The 16,747-nt window shown below is 43.2% G+C and overlaps 1 protein-coding gene across 2 annotated transcripts in view; it reads right to left on the bottom strand.

Moving 5' to 3' along the window:
- Positions 1 to 16,747, bottom strand: part of CFAP299 (cilia and flagella associated protein 299) — a 407,655-nt gene that overhangs the window by 386,866 nt on the left and 4,042 nt on the right. Inside the window, exons 1-2 of one of the 2 annotated variants that reach the window (XM_045019967.1) lie at positions 8,913 to 9,085; positions 1,146 to 1,276 (exon numbers count right to left, since the gene is read on the bottom strand). In XM_045019967.1, coding sequence (XP_044875902.1) covers positions 1,146 to 1,276; positions 8,913 to 9,032 — 251 coding nt within the window. In that variant the 5' untranslated portion in view covers positions 9,033 to 9,085. Of the gene's footprint in view, positions 1 to 1,145; positions 1,277 to 8,912; positions 9,086 to 16,747 lie in introns of those variants that run through there. The other variant, XM_045019968.1, reaches the window with a different exon arrangement.

The raw sequence follows: 16,747 nt of genomic DNA, 5'->3' as shown, positions 1-16,747 counted from the left end.
GCACTATACTATGCATCCACCTAGAGGGAAAGTGATCAATAAAAATTGGCAGTTCTTCATATTAATTATGAGTCCTAGTTTATTAATTCCAAGTTCTAAATATCTGGTGAAAAACATCTGCATTACCAGGTAAAATGGAATATATATATATATATATATATATATATCCCCCAACTAAGAGAGCTAAACCACGGTTTTTAAGTCTGATCTTCCATTAGCACATGGAGAGTGCATGTGCGTTGTTCTTATGAGCTTTAATGGCAGCTTTTATTATTTCCTAGCGCCCATTAGTGTGGTAACTGTCTTCTCCAAAGCACCTTTCTGTGTAAACCCCTTGTGCACTGATGGAAGAATAGCATGTCCAAAGATCAATTACCCATAACATTTGAAAAATCAATGTTCTAATAAAAGAGCAAGCTCCTGCTATCTCTCTCTCTATATAGATGTTAGTCTTGCCTTTTAACCTCATATGTCCTTGTACTTTGACTATGTTAGTTTATTTCATGGTGATGGACAGACCTATCATGGACTACCTAAGATTTATAATCTAGAAGGAAGAATTACGACATTACACTTGCCCAAATGCAGGACCTGTTATTATTGGATGTAATACCTACTGAAAGCACTGGTGCTGCAAAATAAAAGGAGAAAGGGGATTTTCAAAAGCACTTAAGGAAGTTAGGTTCCCAAATTCCACTGAAATGCAGGAAGACCTGGGATCCTAACTCAGTTAGAGATCTCCAGCCTTAAAATCTGGGGTAAGTGATTTTTCTGCAAGAAACAAGTTACAGCCAACATCAGCCTGGAGTTCCAAATTAATTTAATGTCAGCCCTGCTTTAGTCCAGGATATAATCAGAATGCAAGTGGGGAAATTGATACTGCTTAATCATTTGTTACACCAATTTTATAGCTGGATTCCCCTTATATGTGTCTATTTTTTATTTATGTTTTAAAAATTAGGAGCTCTAAGTTATGTGCGGCCTTACAGCAACTTGACTCCAGCTCTTCCATGCCCTAATCTTCACACAAGTTTAACAAATCTGACCTGCCCCACCCTGCACATTATGAAGACCATAAAAAATTATCAAGAGGGCTCCTTTCCCCATCCCACACTTTGGATGTTCTATTAAATGCACCCACTTACTTTTGCTGGGTTCTTTCAGAGAGCCTTGAAGCCTCTGCAGCCGCTTTCCTTGCTTCAAACTCTTCCCTTTTCAGGACCTCACCGCTTCCCCGGAATCCCAGCTCCACCAGCTGGCGAGCCATCTCCTCATTCTGAAGGAGCAAGGAAGAGTCAGCTGTTTCTCAGAAAACAATAATTTAACCACCACCAACAAAAAAATCTCTAGAAAAAAGGAATTTTTTTACTTCTAAAATTAAAAGTTTACAAGCCAGAAACAAGCAAGGTATGGAAACATCACTTCAGGTTAGCATCCATCCCTTCTATCAGTGATTTTTCATTCCCTTATGTCTGCACCATCCTCATTATGACTACGTGAAAAGGATAGCCCCATAAAGCAGAACAGGAAATAAACTCTCCTGATGGGTAAATAAAGATTTCTAGTTGTGTCTAATCAATTTCTACAGTTAAAGAGCTGCTGATGCGTCACTGAAAGCTTTAGGGAAAGACCCTCTATTTGGAGAAAACTCTGTTTATATGTCATACTTTGTGCTGTTTTTTTAATTGCAATTATTTCTGCTATTAAAATATCATCTCTAGAGTGGAAAATTTCCCATCTCTGGGAAATGCCAAGGAGTTCAGTCCCCTAAACATATGGAAATCTCAGGATCTATGTAGCTCCCCAGCCACTTGCAGGGCAAGGAGAATTCAGGGGGCAGTGCTGGGTCTCTGCACAGCACCCTGAACTCCACATTCCACCATAGCTGGATGCCCAAAACTTCAGCTTGGGGTTGTTTGTAGCTGTATAAAGAAGAACTGAGCTGCAGATCTGATCATATGCAACTTGGGGGTGATTTACATTCAGAAAACCCAGTGGCTGCTCCCTGGATCCTTCATCTCCATTTCTAGCTTCCCAGGACTGTGGTACCAATATGAAGGGGTACTCAGAGAATCGAAGGCTAAGGGTAAAAATTCATCACAGCTGCTTTTCTGTCACTGAAAGTGTGTCCCCTAATTCGGTGCATTTTGCTGCTCCCTTTTCTGCAGAGCTTGCAACCCCATAAGCTCATCTATCCATAAGGTCTAGAAGGGGAAAAGCTGTGAGGAAAGGGAAAGCATATATAGCCTGAATGTACAGTCCTTACACGGACAAAACTTCATTTAAGGCTGTAGGTTAGACCCAAAGAGCACATATTTTTGTAAAACACAACAGTCACCATCCCACGTCTGCTTCAGTATGTGTGTCCTCCTTTCCTTTAGTATGAGCAGTGAAACAAAATACAAAAGTGAACTAATGCTTCCACCTAGTGGCAAGAGACTAGAACAATCTATCAACAGACAGTTCATATACTTGAGTCACAATAGGTAAGAAGATACTTCCCTCTGTTCTGTAGTGCAGAGGGGAGGAAATCGAACAGAACTAGGGAGTAAAAGAGGGTGGAATCCCCCATGGAAGATAGTGCTGCTCCTCAGACTAGCTTCTGAGCCACTGCTTCTTACTCCCTTTGGAGGGTGGTAGAAGAGTCTAGCTATGGACCAGGAGGCTAGTGGCAGCACAGCCAGCCAGCTGACCTTCCTGTCAGGGGTAGGAGAGCTCAGGAGACAGAGCACAGGAACAGGCACTCCATATGGGTGTTCCAGTGATTCTTGGGTTGGGTGTGTTGGTAGATCTCTGACCCTTCAGTATCTGTGCTAATCCATCCCCTTGAGGGAATAACAGGTCCCAATTCCCACTCGTGGAACTAATTGAGTTCTATATACGTTTTTCTCCTCTTCTGCCGCTTTTTATGTCAAAGGGAAGGGATGACACACAAAGCACTGGATGAGTACCTATATGGGTACCTGGATGGTGTATTAAAACTTGAAGACATAAATAAGTTTAAAAAATTCAAATACATCAGACACTAAGTTTTCATAAATCACAAGCAAAAACCCTCTATGTGAAGCCAGTAAATAATGTTTTAATACAGAGCCAGAAAGTCCTTTGACAACTTAGCACTCAGAGATTGAGTTTCTGCTTTCTGAAGCTCTGTACGTTTGGCATCTCTATGCTCTGAAATATTAGACTAGGAAGAGTCAAGAACTGTCATTCAGTAATTGCTGCTACATGAGCTTTGTGTAATCCATGCTGAGTTTCTACTGGTTGACCTGGCCTTTTCCATGATATCATACCCTATTATTTCATATCATCATACCAGCATCATGACACCACTTCATTTATTTTGCCAATTCTTCACTATATTAATTTGCTTGCAAGCTATAAGCCTGTTCCTAATCCTTTGCCTGTTTGTGTCTTTTAGACTTTTAAGTCCTAGAAGACAGGTTGTCTCTTATTTATGGCCACTTCCTGCCACATTCAACTTTTAAGATATGCTCTTGCCCAACCCAAAGTTATGGGCTTGATGTAGGAATTACTGGGGTGAAATTCTATAGCACATGTTGGGCAGATCAGACAAAACCACCATAATGGTTTCTTCTGACCATAAAATAAATAAATCTTTGAGTGTGCAGGTAAACTGCTGCACCCGCAGAGCCCCACTGAAGTGAGTGGGACTCCAACAAGCACTGTGGCATGCCTGCAAGTTGTAGGCTGCAGGTTCTGTATTTGGGCCTCAATCTTCTTTCTATTACAACCCTGGCAACAGGTACATCCACACTTTAAGATTTGAATAGGGGAAACTTCTTTGGCTAGAGTGTCCCTGTGCCAGGAACAATACCTATGGGACAGGGACATGATCACTGAGAGAGAAGATATGGTCTCAGGGGAAGATGAGAGGCCTCCCGAAAACTTAACAGTTAAGCCGCTGGTTTGCTGATCCCATAGCTTACCATGCCGACCTATATTGTTTCCTTGTACTCCCTGTTCGGTCTGTCTGTCTCCCTCCATCAGTTGTCTGTTATCTCACACTTTGATTGCAAGCTGTATGGGGCAAGGGCCACCTTGTTCTGTGTTTGTCCAATGCCTAGCACAATGGGCCCAGGTCCATGCCTGGGGTTCCCCAGTGCTATAATACAAATAATTAATAAAATGAGACAGATGAGGAAAGTCTTGCAAGCTGTAGGCTACTCCTGATGCTATCTTTTCTCCACTGTGTTATGGCATTTCATTAGCATACCAGGGATGGTGATAATATCACTTATCAGCTTGGTGAGGCAAAAAGGCTGCAGTCCTCGTCGTCCTCCTACTCCTAGAGTTTCTGAGAGCTTGTCTCTCTAGGAGTCAAGACCAGCTCTGGGCACCAGCAAAGCACGTGCTTGGGGCGGCACGATTCCAGGGACAGCATTCCGGGCAGTTGCGCTCTCGGAGGTTTTTGTGGGGGTTTTTTTGCTTGGACAGTTCTGCTCTCGGAGCTTGGGGTGGAAAAAATCCTAGAGCCAGCCCTGCTAGGAGCACCTCCCTGCAATTAAGCTCTGGAAACTTTGTAGTAACTGTCAACTGCCTAGATCGCTGGTTGGCAGCTAATTGCTTACACGGTGTCCAAAATTGGCCTGTTCTCCTTAAAGGAGCCTGTAACGGGTAGGCCGTGCTCTGATTCCCCTTAAGGAAGCCAGGGTTTATCATCCAACTACAAAAGCATTGTATGGCAACAAATAGAGATGTTTGCCTACAGTTGCAAACCAAGATGAATCTGTGATAGGCCCCTTTGACAATTCCAGCCTAAATCATTCTACATGTGCACTGGACATGATAAGATCTACTTTTCATGATTTTGTCTTATTCCCCTAAGAAATCAGTTTGCTGCTGTTTTACACACCAGAAAACGTTGCTGCGCAAGTCAGCCCCAACGTGTCGTCTCAGTTTGCAACTGCGGATAGATACCTGTATTTGGGGCCATACAATTCTTCTGTAGTTGGAGGATAATCACATTAAATGGAGAGCCCATACAAAACCAGTAACAAACAAACAAAAAACCCAATGTTCATAGCAAAGGATTTCTGGACCAGTTCAGCACCCTGAAGTTAGCCAGTGAATAAAACACTGTTTTGGCCAATTCTGTCTCACACTCAGCTTCACAGATAAAGAGGGTGGAAAGGCCATTCAAATTTGTCTTTTCACCCCATCTCTACTTCACAAAACTGGACTTGACAAGCTGCAATACTGTCCTTAGGGCTTGTTTACACACAAGTTACATTGCTTTAACTATAACAGTACACAGTTAGTTGGTACAATAACACCCCACCTCTAATAGGGATGCAATTACAATGGTAAGGTATTTTATACCAGTATTGCTTATACCTATATAGTAACGGCAATAAACTACACCTGTATACGGCACCAATATAAAGTGCCTCCACACTGGTAAAAGTAAAACATTACAGCCCTAACCAAAATATTTATCCCGGTTAAAAAAAAAAAAAAACACATTTAGACCAGGCCTGATGGAGCTATGCTAATGAGGGCATTTTCCTTTAAACAAAGTACTGAAGAAAAACTGCTATTTCAATGTTTTTGCCTAAAGCCATGTCTACACTGCAAACTTTTGCTGATATAGCTATGCCAGCAAGCGGTTGAGGAGATGTGACTTTGTAACCAACATAATTGTCCTGGCAAAACCCCCTAGTAGATGCAGCTTATAGTCGCAAAACTACGCTTTTGCTGGTATAGCTTACGTTGCTCGGAGAGGGAGAGACGAGAGTAAGCTATCCCTCCAAAAAGTGCAGTCTTTATGGCATAAGCTGCGTCCACACTAGGGGCTTTTGCCAACAGAGTCAGTTGTCGTTTACGTCCATGCTAGGAGTGCTTTGCCAGCAAAGTATACCGGCATACTGTTATACTGGCAACGCATGTCTGCTGTTGACTTTGTCTAAGATTCTCTTGGTCTGATGGGCACCCTAAAATGATGGTGAGATAGCATGGTACGTGTGCACAAGCTGCTGAAATCATTTCACCAAAGTGTGATTCTAGCATTTAGACTGGCAACCAACAAAAGACTGCAATTTTCCATCTCTATTGTACTGTAGGTAACATTGGGGCTACACAAATTTTAGCATTTAATGCTTGATAACATTTATATGAAAGCACAGCCTGGCTTCCTTTACTGGTGATGGTTTCAGAAAATAACTGCCAGAAGAACAAGAAACACAATCAGAAGTAGTATAGGTAAGTTCCTCGCAATGACTTTGGAAAGTTTAATAGAACTACAAAATAAAGAGCTGCATATTTGGGATTTAAAGAAGCTTTAGCTCCTCCTCTGTTTTTTACTGCTCTAGCAGTATTGACATTTCCCATGGCAACATTAATAAACTTGCATACCTTTTATAAGAAACAAGAAAGCTGGGCATGAATGACTATGACATGTATCAAATACTGAAATACTCAGAAAGCAACTAAGGATTTCACAAAAGAGCTGCTATTGCTAACATCTCAGATAATGACTTCAAGGAAGTCACTGAAACATGATAGCACTACCACTGACTTGGAAAGAGGATTTGTTTTTTCCACCAAACAGCTACTCAAAAAGCATTATGGCTCCTTCTCTACGGGAGGACATAACTTTTAATAATAGTGGAGATGCAGTTAGATTTAGTGTTTACCTGAAACAGAAGATAAACATGAATGATCCATTAATCAACAATAAAGGCAAAACCAGTCCAGTCAATGGTCCCTCATGTCCTTTCTACTTTTTATCTCAGTCAAGCGTGTGATATTTCTCCTGGGGAGGAGCTACTGGGTAGATTTATTAATTTTGCAATACATCTATTTTTGAAAATTAACTTCCTAGTGGAGCTCTTAACTCCCTGTTCCAGCTGAATTTACCTAATTCTTATCCTTCCATCTTATTTCTAGCACACTTCACTACTCATTCTCCCATCTGCTCTTTGATTTTGGCGCCTAGACCACATCCTCCCCATTCTTGATTCTACCATGAAGTTACTTCCCTCCACCTTATGTAATTCTCCTAAACCCATATGTTCTGACCTTGTCCCTGGCTATCTATGGTACTTATAGAGCCTACATTACCATACTATCTCAGCGCCTCAATCTTTTGATATATTTATCCTCATTACACCTCTGTGAGGTAGGGAAGTGCTACACTGCCATTTTGCAGACAAATAATGGAGCACAGAAAAGCTAAGTGACTTGCCCAAGATAAGCTAGGAAGTGTGTGGGGGAAGCACAGAATTGAACCAACACCTCCTAGACTAGTGTCTTAGCCACTGTACCATCCTTCTCCAACTCAGCACCAGGGTACTAAGCACTCAGTAGTTTCGGAGAGTAAGTGTGGGAGGAGGAAGGGAAGAATGAACAAATGGAGAGAGTGGACCATGCAGTGAAAACAGGAGAAAAAACAGAATACAGGAAAATAAACAAGGGAAATGCAAGAAAACATAATGCAAAAGGAAGGGATGCTGCTGCGACATGTAAAAAGAAGGTTAATTTTTCCACAAGGAGAAATGTAGTGAAAAAAAGTTATAGACCAAAAGGAGAAAGAAAAAAAATGGAAAAGGAGGTCAAGAAAGATAACTTAAGAATAAGCATGGCAGAGAATAAAAGGGAAAAAATACATCGGGGAGATGACACACACAGTGGTGAGGTTTTGCAAAATACATTTAGTTAATACAAATTATTCCCCATGTTTTATTACAGTTCTCAGGAAGACATCCAACACCTCCAGCAATTTCAGAGGGATGCAGGAGTGATGCTGGAACACAGTCCCTGATTTCTCACCACTGAAGTCAATGGGAGTTTTTGCCATTAACTTCCACAGCACAGAATCAGGCCCATATTTGTTCCTTAGTAGGCTTAATTAAAATTAATGATAAGCAGGAAACTAAGAGGAAAAATTGCTTCACTATTAAATTATCCTAATAACCAGTAATTCCCCACAGCCCACCAATTTGAAGCCCATTATTAAATTATGTATTTGCCGAATTCCCATAGAGAAACAAGGTGGGTGAGGTAATATCTTTTATTGGACAAACTTTTGTTGGCAAGAGGGACAAGCTTTCAAGTTTAAACAGAGCTCTTCTTCAGGTCTGGCCCAGAAGAGCTCTGTATAAGCTCGAAAGCTTGTCTCCCTCACCAACAGAAGTTGGTCCAGTAAAAGATATTACCTCACCCACCTTGTCTCTCTAATATTCTAGGAACAACAGGGCTACAGCAACATGGCCAAGAATAGAATTCCCATAGGCGGAGACAGCACAGGCCGATACCTGGAATAAATATATTACAAATAACTTGAAAGTGAACTTCAAATAAAACTCAACATCTGTAACAAGCAACAATTTCTAAAATGTAAAGGAACATGTTGAAGGTAAAGTCACCTGCTGCACATTTCTGTACCTGTTACTATTAACACCACAGACTGGGGAGTGAAAGAATTGTAGCCACCAGTTTATACCTCATTAGTACATGTTCTTGTTTATATTTCCCATCTCAATGGGAGGTGGGAAAGAGACTCAGTGAAGTCAGTTTCACTTTTGTTTATAGTCAATTTCACATTCGGGCTCCTTGGACACCCTAACGTAGCGATGCGAACACTGAGGGGAAACATTTGATTAAAAATAATTGCAGCGGGGGAAGGGGTGATGGGTGAGGGCTGGGGGGGGGGCTGCACGGGGGAAGGGTTTTGGGGGGGGGTTCCTGGGAGCCTGCATTGGTAGAAGGGCTGCACGGGGGTCGCCTGGGGGCTGCGCTGGGGGAAGGGCTCGATGGAGGGCGGGCTGGCTGAGCCGATCAGTGCAGCCCCGGAGCCGGGCCAGGCCCGCGGAGGGCCGGGCAGGGCGGGACCCGGCTGTCCCGTCTCGGGCCGCCCCGCGGCGGCTGCTGCTGCTGCGCCCCCCGCCCACCTCCAGGTAGAACAGGTCCTGCGTGGTGATCTGCGAGTCCAAGTAATCGTCGTAGCTGCTGAACTGGGTGAGGAGGTGATCCAGGGCCGCCCCCGCGTCGTCCGCCTCCAGCGCCGCCATCCGCGCCGCAGGCCGCCGCGGCCCTAGCAACCGGCCGGGCCCCGCCCCCTGTGCGGAGACACCCGCAGCCTTCCGCGGCGGCGGCGGCTGCTGCTCTCTGCGCGCCTGGCGCAGCGCGGCCTGGGCGGCGTGGGGCCGGCTCCCCTCGCAGTATAACACCTTGTACTCAGTGCTTAGTTCCAGCCCTGGCCCCTCCGGGCTTGCTGGGTCCCTTATGAAAGTAAAAAAATTGCTTGAGCCCTGGCACCGCTTTCATTACCAATTAAGCAGGGGTTATACTACTGTGTATTACTTGCACAGCCTTTGGGCATCCGTGTAAACAGGAATAGGGGTATATACCTACTGATCACCCAGTGGGGGGAGTGCTGAGTCTCAAAAGTTGGCCGAAATTCCCCCCCCTCCCTCTAGGACTAATCAAGGGTTTGGACTTTCTTCAAGCAACATGCACAATTCTATAGCAGTTACACGTCACCCTGTGTAGTTAGTCATGCAAGTGGCATAAATATTAGCCCTCACCCTCTTTGTCTGAAAATTAAACAGAAAAGTATCAAACCCAGCTACTCCACTCGTTTTCTGACCCTTATGAAATAAGAATTTAGAACATGGATTTCAGCTTCGCTATGCCACTGAGGTCATCATGTGTTTTACACCATATGTTGAACAGCTGGTTTTGAGAAAGCATGCATCATCATCCCACTAGGCAAGTGTCTACTACAACAGGGGCTTGATCCTTCACCACTGAAATAGATAGGAACTTTGCCATTGACTGCAGTGGGCCTGACATAGAGTCTCTATTCCAGGTTGGTATGAAACTAAGACCTTTTGATGTTGTTCACAAAACAAAAATGGAGGAGATCGACCCCAAAATAGCCTGAGGGCTTAGGACACTCCCCTGGGATGAATGAAACATGGGAGAATATCCCAAGCAAGTGTCCTAACCACCCAGATGTTGGCTAATTCTGGGATGGGTTCTCTCTCCATCTCTGGTGGAGTTGTTTGATTCTGTATAAATAATTACATAAAATATTCATTGGCGCAGGGACTGGAACGTGGGTCTTCAACATCGCAGCTGAGGGTGCTAGCTACTGGACCATGGAGTCAATCTCCTTTGGCCTGACAAATATTTAATTAATACAAAAGTGGAACAGCTCCAACAAACAATTAAAGGAGTCACACATCAAAATACCCCATAGCCCAATGGTTAGAATGCTCAGCTACAATGTAGAGAGCTAGGTTCAAGTCCCCTCAGAAATAGGCAGAGCAGGGGTCTCCATAACTTCTGCATCCCAAATGAGGGCCAAAACCATTGACGTCTCTAGAACTTCCATCCTGGAGCCTAAGAAACCTTCCTGGTGAAAGTTTAATCAAAATTGCCCCTTCAAAGGAAAGTTTCAGGTTTGATGAATTGGTATTTTCCAACAAAAAACTTTTGTCATCATGATTCCCAACCAGCTTTATGCAGGTGGTCAGACTAGTTAATCATTGTGGTATCGTCTGTCCTTAAAATATATGCATCTTCTTTCTTCTCTGACTGAAACTGTCTCATTAAACAGAATTTTTTACATTAAAACCAAAGCATGCCCTTACTTAGGCCGCAGTTCCACAAAGCCTATAAGCACATGCTTAACGCTAAGTATAAATCCACTAGCAAATGAACTATTTTGAATTGAAACAGGTGTAACAGTACACTTTGTCCCAAGGCATCCGAGTCTTCAAACATATCTCAGGGACTATGAAGGTAATTCAAGATGGTACCCATGAGCAATTACCTCTGGCTGACTGGAAAGCTTTATGAGCCAGCAGTAGGTTTTGCCTTGTGTAAACACTGACAATTCCTAAACAGTTTCTTTCTGGGGAAGAGGAGAGGGAAGATTCCTAAAACAGTCTCTAATCCCCACCTTGGCCAAGCAAAGATGGCTCCTAGCTGAGAGTCATTGAGATGTGTTTAGATTAGATTTTTCTGGGTGTGCAAGGTTACTACACTTTTAAATTGACAGAACTGAATGCCTTGTTTTAGAAAGCCATGATTTAGATGCTGCACTAGTCAGACAGATGCTGGTAAAGCCCTGCATACCAGTGCTGTAAAACTTAATGGAAGCAATCATCTTGAGGTGGAGGAAGCTGATGGTTGATATAAAATGATGAGAAGGAAGACAAGCTCTTTTTTAGCAGCACTAAGATTACCCAGAGGAAGAGTTATCTAATCCATCAAAATACATTTTATTGACCATTTGATTAAAAAAGAAAAGTGTAGGTTTCCTGTGAATCACCTTAATGTGGTACAAGCTTGTGGAATTCTAGGAATGAGAACTTTTTACTGGTGGTCATCAAATAATGATGGATGCTAGAAACAGTGCACAGCACAGTACTAGAGAAAGCCAGGAATTGTCTCAGAGTCTTTTATCTGTTCTCCCATCTATGATGCTCAATTAAAAGGACAATGTCAAGCAGTTTTAGGGTCCCAAAATAAATTAAACACCTATAAATAGTTATGAAGCTTTATATGAAGAGAAAGGTCTTCATAATGTTATCAATGCATTTGAACATTCCCCTAGGAATCCCCAGCAATATTATGCTAATACATGAGAACCAGATGGGGAAACTAGCAAGCAAAAGATGAAGTTAGCTAGTGTGGATTCATTATCTAAGATGAGTGACATGTTAGAGACTCTGGCTGCATATAGTAAAAGATAACAAAACATGTAAGGCTATCTACTATGTTATTAGTAACAGGTAGTTCAGTTTTTAGAGGAATTGCTACTGCTGATGCCTTTTTCTTTTAACTATTTGCTGGAGGGCTATACAGATTGTTTTTTAATGTTTTCAACTTTATATTGTCATTCATCAAGTAATGTTCCCCACTAGGACTACTGGGAGGTAAAAATACTGCAGCAGCCTTTTGATGCAGAATATGAATCCATTCCAACTATGAAAGGAAACCAATTAGGGAGGCAGTGTTTTGTCCTTGGGTTCTTAAATCAAGACACTTATGAAATACCTCCATCTTAAACGTCCAGTGGCTCCCAGGGAGAACTGCATAGGCCCCTGCACCTTTTACCCCATGCTGTGAGTGTACAGGTCATTAAAACAAAAAAACACACACTATGTAAGTACTTTAATATTAGACAGTCAAGCATGAATATTTTGGTTACAAAGATAGAGATTTGCTGTGTGCCTTAAATAAGTCACTTACTCCCTCTGCAACTCAGATGACTTGTTTAAAAAAAAATGGAGGTAACAGTAGCCTAATTTCAGAGTGTTGTAAGAATTCATGTTGGTTGATCATTGAAAGTACAGTTAGGTCCTCAACCAGCTTCAGTGGACCTATATTGAGTTACACCAGCCCCAGATCTGACGCAAAAGGTGCTATTGAAGTGTGATCAGAGGAGAGGATCATGTAAGAAGAGATGCTTCCCATGAATTTGAAAAGTGATTTGTCAGACATTTTCATTCCTGATAGTTAAAGAGACTGTGGATGGAACTGTTCCCTTATGGAAAAAAAGGTCACATTCTTTCCTATTTAGGCCAGGGGTTTCAAAGTCCCAGCCCGCGGGGCATCTGCAGCCCGAGAACCTCCCCATTGCAGCCTGTGGAAGAGAGGCGCATGCAGATACACTGGACTGCCCAATGTCGGCTGCAGGCGCTGCCCCTCCCAGCTCCCACTGGCTGGGGGAGAGGGACAGAGATACCATCACTAGTCTCCGGGCAGTCAGCCATGGAGACAGCATAATTAGTTGCCGGGCAGAGTCAACATAATTAGTTGCCAGGCAGAGTCAGCATAATTAGTTGCCAGGCAGAGTCAGCCATGGAGGCGGCATCACTTTTTTCCACAATGAATATAAACAAGTCAAAATACTGAACACAACTATCCGGTGCACACCTTGCTGCAATCCTGAAGGTTTCAACTGCTCAGTCACGGAGGCCAAACATCAACAAACTGACAGAACTGAAGCGGTGCCAGGTGTCTGGCAAACACTAAAAACTCCCTGGCAGGCAAAGAATTGCATAAAGTTGTATGACAGTTTCATTATTTCTAAGAAATTCAAATTAAAAAATATAAACGTTTTCTTTTTTGAACACCATCTTCAGTGACATTATCGGCCCGTTGGATTTGAAGACTGGCACTGGCCCTAAGGTAAATTGAGTTTGAGACCCCTGATTTAGGCACCAGTATTCATCAGGTTTCAGGCATTTCTGCGATGTAATCAGTAGACAAGTTTTAAAACCTCAAGAAGCCCGGCCTAATGAGTATAGTTTCCATTTATTTCACCAATATAGCCATCCTTTAAGGAACAAATGTGATTGTCAACCTGATTAAGTCTTCCTTGAAAAGAAAAATGGAAAGGACAGAAATAAAAAGATTCTTGCACTACTCACTGAATGTCTGGAAAAGTTTGCTAAGTGTTACCTGCCATGACCTCTACTTGGATCTTTTTCTTACCATTAGTTTAGAATGCTGCAAGCCTTTGCACAAAAAAGAAGCCCACAGAAGGCTAGAATACCCACAGAAAGCTAAGAGAAAAGGAATTAATGAGCTCTAGAGTTCCAGCGAACTGTCTGTTCCCATTGTAGGATCTCTGTCACTATCAGACAAGGCTTTCTTTTGAACGTGTATTCTTGGTTTTGGTCCACAATTTTTAAAACCTGAAATTTGGAATTCTTCCCAAGCCACAAACATTCCAGTCTTGACAAGAGGACAGGGAAGGGTTCACAAAGACAGGAAGCATGTTACATGTGCTACAAATATCACACCTTTTAATAAATGAGAAGTCTCTCTCAAATATGGCAGCAGAAATGGAAAGGCCTTAGGCGTTGCAATGCTGAGCATCATGGTGCCTAACTTTTAGGCACTTAGAAAAATCACAGGAACAACATGGTAATCTACAAAGCTGAGTTAGGTGCATAGACTCCCTATACAAGGGGAACTGTGCCTTATGGTCTTGGATGGATATTGAGTCACCAGTATGTCTGGCCCATTCAAGCAAGAGGTATTTGTCACCCCTCCTCAGCTAGTGAATTACCATATATAATTTATTGCTCAATTGTCTGCCCTTTGCAACAATATAGAAAAGTCAATGGAAAACCATTAAAGCCAAATTATAAACAATCAAAACCACTTGGAGATAAAAAGAAACAGACAGGGGATTGCCTTGTCTGGGAATGAAGACAAAAGACATGCAGTATATCACAGGGTGGAGAAAGATACACAGCATCCATTCATGGTGGAGACATCTCCTTGAGCCGGGAATGTTTCGTGAAAGACTGGATCCTGGGAAACCAGCCAGCTCTGCAATAGACTGAACTAATAAATCTACTTTATTAGATAGGAAAGGTAGCTATTAATAAAAGTAGACCTTATCTCTCATTTTATTATTTTGTTTTGTATTGTAACCATTTGTTTCCATCACTCTAGTTTCTGCTGAAACCTCTACCCTTTCGTAAATAAACCTCCTTTTGTTTTATACATGCTGTGTGTTATATGGGGTGGTGACATGAGGTAGAACTAGTAAACTGGGGTACACTGCTCCTTCGGATCTCAGAGTAACTAGTGTCAGTGGCTGGATATAACAGAGGAACATTTCAAGGGGACTCAGGTGCACCCCTTGTTAACCTGAAAGGCATAGACAGGGGTTCCATAACCCAGAGGACAGTGCTTGAGTGGCTGAAAGGCTGGAGAGGTAAGTGAGCTAACCCCCAGCTCCAACAGGCAAGACACCATCTCCCTAGAGGAAGTGGGTAACAAGGTGATTCAGTCCTGGGTATCCCAAGAACCATCACAGGGCTCCCTCTTATTGAAGCTGTTGCACTGTGGATAAATAATGAAAAAGTGATTGGAGCAGGGGGACTGGGGCCTGCATCTCCCACATTCTAGGTGGATGCCCTAATCACTGGACTATAGAGGGAGACAACAACAAGCATGCCTGGAGGCAGGATAGGCACCTAGGAAACTTTTACTCTGAAAAACATAGGTACCTACAGGGTTTGGCATGAGTTTTGTGGCTTGCAATGGAACTAAAACTGAGCTTGTCTACATTACCGACCGGATCGACGGGTAGCAATAGATCCAGTGGGGGGCGATTTATCTCATCTAGTCTAGATGTGATAAATCGACTGCCGAGCGCTCTCCCATTGACTCTGGTATTCCACCGAAGCAAGAGATGCAGGCAGAGTCGACTTACCACAGTGAAGACACTGTGGTGAGTAGATCTAAGTACGTCAACTTCAGCTACGTTATTCACGTAGCTGAAGTTGTGTAACTTAGACCTATCCCCCCTGCACCAGTATAGACCAGGCCTAAGTGCCTTCATGGATCCTACCCAGGCTTCTCTGGGCTTCATGACTTTTGCCTTACATCCCTGCAATCTATGCAAGGTGCAGTCTCAAAACTCATCTGCCTCTGGTATGGGCAGTCCACCTCATTCTCTGGACTTGTCTACACAACAGTTATTTTATAAACTTTTCCACTATTTAACCACCTGTACAGCTGGTGTAGACAGATGGCCAGCAGCCACTGGTGTTTTAACCACCACATCACCCAGGCTTGCTCTGAGCAGAGTCAGATGACAGTGGTTAGAATGTGGCTGGCTGCAAGGAGCAGCAATAATGAGAAATTTTAGGAAGACAGGGTCTTATCCAGACACTGCCTGAGGAAATGGGAAGTCTTCAAGATGAAATGTGACCATGACCAAGGTTTTTTCTTATTTTCAAATTAGATAGGCTGGATTCTGCAATCCTTTCCCATGAGTAACACCAAGTTCTGTGAATAATTCCATTGACGTCAGTAGGATATACACGTGAATGAGTAGTGAGCCAAAGTCCACTGCAGTCAATAGAAAGACTGGGTTATTTTAAATGGGCTTTGGATCAGGACCTAAGGGAAGTTTGTCCCAGCCCGGTTGCTAGGGCTGGTGCAAGGACAAAGAACGTTTGGATTTCATGCAGCCTTCAAGGCCTGCAGGAGAGAGAATTGCCAGGTCACACGACTGCCTTGGCCACCCATCCTCCTACTCTTTACCCTCTCCTTCCTCCAGCCAAACTCTGATTCAATCTACAGCTCACCTCGCTATACTGCGTCTGCAGGGGGCAACGCAGAGATCCCCTATGCTAGTGCAGGCGAGCCATGGAGCAATAACGAATCAGCCCTCAAGTGTTTATATATTCTCCTTCCTTACGGTCTCTAATGGCTTATTTCTGTATCCTGGGCACAGGGCCGGCTCCAGCTTTTTTGCCGCCCAAAGCGGCGAAAAAAACAAACCAAAAAACAATTGAGCTCCCGCAGAATTGCCGCCAAAGAAGAAGAGATGGAGTGAAGGACCCGTCGCTGCCAAACTGCCACCGAAGCCGAAGTGCCGCCCCAATACCGGACAGAGCACCTCCCCTTTCTACTGGCCGCCCCAGGCACCTGCTTTCTTCACTGGTGCCTGGAGCCAGCCCTGTCTGGGCAGTACAGCAATGGTTGCTTTATCTGGAATCCAACAACGCATTAATAGGTTTGCTAATGTGACAAATACCCCTAAATATCGCTTACAGACTAATTGGGTGGAACGCAATAAGACATTTGCAACATTCAACTTAATAACCCAATTGTGTTGCAGCAAGGAATGGTTCCGACACAGAATTTATTGTATCAATTTTAAATATGAAATAGCTTGTGAAATAGAGCTGTGAGTTTGCTTTAATACATTCAGAGTCTCAATCTCTGGAGAACGGTATTG

Source organism: Mauremys mutica, chromosome 5 (assembly GCF_020497125.1).
Source record: "Mauremys mutica isolate MM-2020 ecotype Southern chromosome 5, ASM2049712v1, whole genome shotgun sequence".
Taxonomy (NCBI): Eukaryota; Metazoa; Chordata; order Testudines; family Geoemydidae; genus Mauremys; species Mauremys mutica.
The sequence above is the reverse complement of the archived record's forward strand: the minus strand, read 5'-3'. Positions and strand labels throughout refer to the sequence as shown.